Source organism: Sesamum indicum, linkage group LG8, assembly GCF_026168435.1.
Source record: "Sesamum indicum cultivar Baizhima isolate 11 linkage group LG8, ASM2616843v1, whole genome shotgun sequence".
NCBI lineage: Eukaryota > Viridiplantae > Streptophyta > Magnoliopsida > Lamiales > Pedaliaceae > Sesamum > Sesamum indicum.
The window spans coordinates 18,968,519-18,971,823 of NC_142664.1; the positions used below are offsets into that span (position 1 = coordinate 18,968,519).

Genomic DNA, 3,305 nt, shown 5'->3' on the forward strand with positions numbered 1-3,305 from the left:
TTTATACACAACCCTTAATTATTTTGGCCACTTAAAAAATAATATTTTTTTGCCTTTATAAACTACGACAAAAGACAATTACATCTTGCATTGATGCCACTCTTCTCCCGCTTTCTTCTCTCTCCCATAATCATCACACACTCAAAAATCCAAAAACCCAAAAAAAAAAAACAAAAAAAGAACAGATAATATATGAAAGAACAAATAAACCAATAACCAAAAAACAAAAAACAAAAATATACCAACCCTCTGAATTTCAAATCGATCCGCAGAAGGAAGAAGGCAGCAACAATGGGTTCCAGACGAGCCTTGTTGCAATTGTTTCTTTCCTTCCTTGTGCTTGGCTTCGCATCTTCATCCTACATTTCGAGTAATTCCACGTTCAAATATATATATATTTGCATGCATGTAATTATACACAAACTCCATAAATCCATGTGATTGATCGTTTTTCATTTTCTTTTTTTGTTGGGTTTTGGTGTCATGAATCTGAGCAGATGAGGTTCTTGAACCTCATCACGGGTCAGTAGGTCGATCCCTTCTGCAGCAGAAAACAGGTAAGATCTTCTACCTTCTCTCCATTTAATCTTTGAGGTTTTGTTCATTTTCATGTGAAAAAGAAATGGAATTGGATTTATAATATTGATGATATTACGTTCTGCAACTTGGAGTGTTTTTTATTGTTTTTAATCGAAGGCGATGAACGATTATTAATTGAAATAAATCAACTAGAATCATTCATGTCGAATATTCCAACAAAAATAGTTGCAAACAATCATACCCCCATCAACAATATCAGATAATTAAACTTAAACAACACCTATTATTACAATAGAACAGCATCCTACACATATGATGGGGCTCGAACCCATGTCCACTATTATTACAATAGAACAACATCCCTTCAGTCCTATAATTATCGAAATTTGACACTTTAGTTCTGTTATTTGTTAGGATTGTAAAATGATTCTTCATCTTTTTTAGTTTTGCAATTTTACGATAAAATTAATTGAAATTTTTAAAATTGTGCTATAAATAATATGGTCTCCCAGCTTTTAACCGATACACGACTGGTACAAGTCACTTTCCAACCAATTTTTAAAAATTTCAGCTAATTTTTTCTAAATTTGTGAAATTAAAAAAGGTAAAAATCAGTTTATTACCTTAAAAAGTTATAGCACTAAAATATCAAAAGAATATAGTTATAGAACTAAAAATACAATTAAGAGAAAATTATTTATATAACTAAGTCATTATATATGGTACTTCTTGTCAATTTTTCGGAAATAAAAGTAATAGAATAACAAAAAATAAAAAACATCATAAACAAGTATTCTGATAAGTAGATGAGACTAATCAAGATGATAATTTCATTGACATCCATGCGAATTTTTCATAGTCTATTTGGTATGTTTTTTATACTTTAATTTATAGGGCTCATTTGAATATGTAGAAAGATTTAGAACACTTTTAGACCACTCCATATTAAAAAAATTTGAGATCGTTTAATATTACACAATTGAAGTTGAAAATAAGAGTTGAATTATTTGTTGTAGGGATTGAGATACATAGTTTTAAATCCATTGATCCAAACATAATGTTAGAGTTTGAGATAAATTAATCCTGAATTATTTGTTATTAGTGATTGAAATATGTAATTTTAAATTCATTGATCCAAATATAAAACTTGACAAATTTCTATATCTAACTGGTGTTAACCAATCTTGTCAATGAGGTCTAACTCAATTGACGAAATTGAGATCTCATGACCTTTAGAGATTACTTATGGGTTCGAAACCTGCCATATGTGTGCGGCGTTGTTTCTGCTGCAGAATATGTGTTGTTTACAGTAATAGTATGTGTTATTTAGATTTAATTTATTTTGTATTATTAATTAGGATACGACTGTTATAACCAATCGGTCTTACACTAAAAGGAAAGCAAGTATTCACCCATACTCCTAACATTAATCTGTCCGTCCATTTGACAACATATGCAGCCTGCACAGTGGACTTCGAGCACATGAACTACACAGTGATCACAAGCCAGTGCAAAGGGCCGAACTACGCAGCCGAACGCTGTTGCTTACCTCTGAAGCAACTGATTTGCCCCGTGCATGAGCAGTTCAACGACCCGAGGAGCAACTGCCCAGAAACATTTTTTAGTTACGTGAATCTCTATGGAAAGTACCCGCCGGGGCTCTTTGCATCTTTGTGCAGGGAAGGCGAGAAAGGCCTCGACTGCAGAGAGGTCCTTGCTACGCCACCACAGCAGCAAAACGGGGCTCGTCCCCCTCGTGCTCACACCCCTCTGCTGATGATGCTCTTCACTGCACTGGCATTGCTCGTATTCAACATGTCATGAACATATAGAGATGTTCTTTATCTGCCTGAACTTGATTTCCAGTGGTCTAAGCATAATAAATAAGTGGATCTACTCCACTTGGTGTTGATATATACTTAATTTTAATAACTGTTCTTGATTTTATTGATTGCTGATATGAGTTTTCTGTTTTGTGATTGGGATTGAGAGGAGAAATCTGGTGAATTTTCTTTACATCAGAGCATGCTCGTGCTCATATTTGTAATACTACAGCTTGTTTTCAATGGGAATTTTCTATTCCACTTAACTGTCACGTGTCGGGTCAATATGTGATTGACACATGTTCCCTTTTATGATTAAAAAGTTTAAATATTGATGCGTATAAAAAATTTGGCTACACCACAAAGATCGAAAAATTTTCAAAAAAATTCTAAAATTATCAGAGGACTAGCCTTGCAAAACAGAGGCTAAAGTTTATAAAGAAGTAAAAAGAAAAACTTGAAATAAAGTGAGAATAATGGTGAAATATGATTGAAGATGATTAATATTCGTGTGGAATGAAAATTATAAGCTCGAAATAGCTCAAAAACCGAGAGAAAATAGTGTTAGTGTATGAGAGTTTGAGAGTAAGAGTGATGTTGAACTGTGTACCTAGAAACCTGCATAAGTCCTCTATTTATAGGCTTATACATAGTTGGATACGGGGTCAATTATTGAGTGCCATACAGCATTGAAAATCTCCTCGAATTGGCTTTCATCCGCAACAAACCATTATAGATTTGGATAAGTTTCGATTTAGATATATGAGCTGGATGAAACTCTGCCAGATTTGTCTATTTTTCCGGGAATTGGTTACTTATGATCTTTCCAACTCGTTTTACATCCGATTTGTATAGAACCACATAGAGATATTTTAGGGTGATGTGTACAAGCGTCTTAGCAAGCTATATGACATGTCCTTCTAGCTGTATGAGGACGTGTCT

General features: G+C 33.6%; 1 protein-coding gene across 1 annotated transcript; it reads left to right on the forward strand.

Moving 5' to 3' along the window:
• The first annotated feature begins 237 nt into the window (after positions 1 to 237).
• LOC105168114 (GPI-anchored protein LLG1) lies at positions 238 to 2,599 on the forward strand. The gene is made up of 3 exons (XM_011088061.3): positions 238 to 370; positions 498 to 557; positions 2,000 to 2,599. The coding sequence occupies exons 1-3, from the start codon at positions 292 to 294 to the stop codon at positions 2,362 to 2,364; spliced, it is 504 nt and encodes a 167-aa protein (XP_011086363.1). The 5' UTR covers positions 238 to 291; the 3' UTR covers positions 2,365 to 2,599.
• Positions 2,600 to 3,305: the final 706 nt, after the last annotated feature.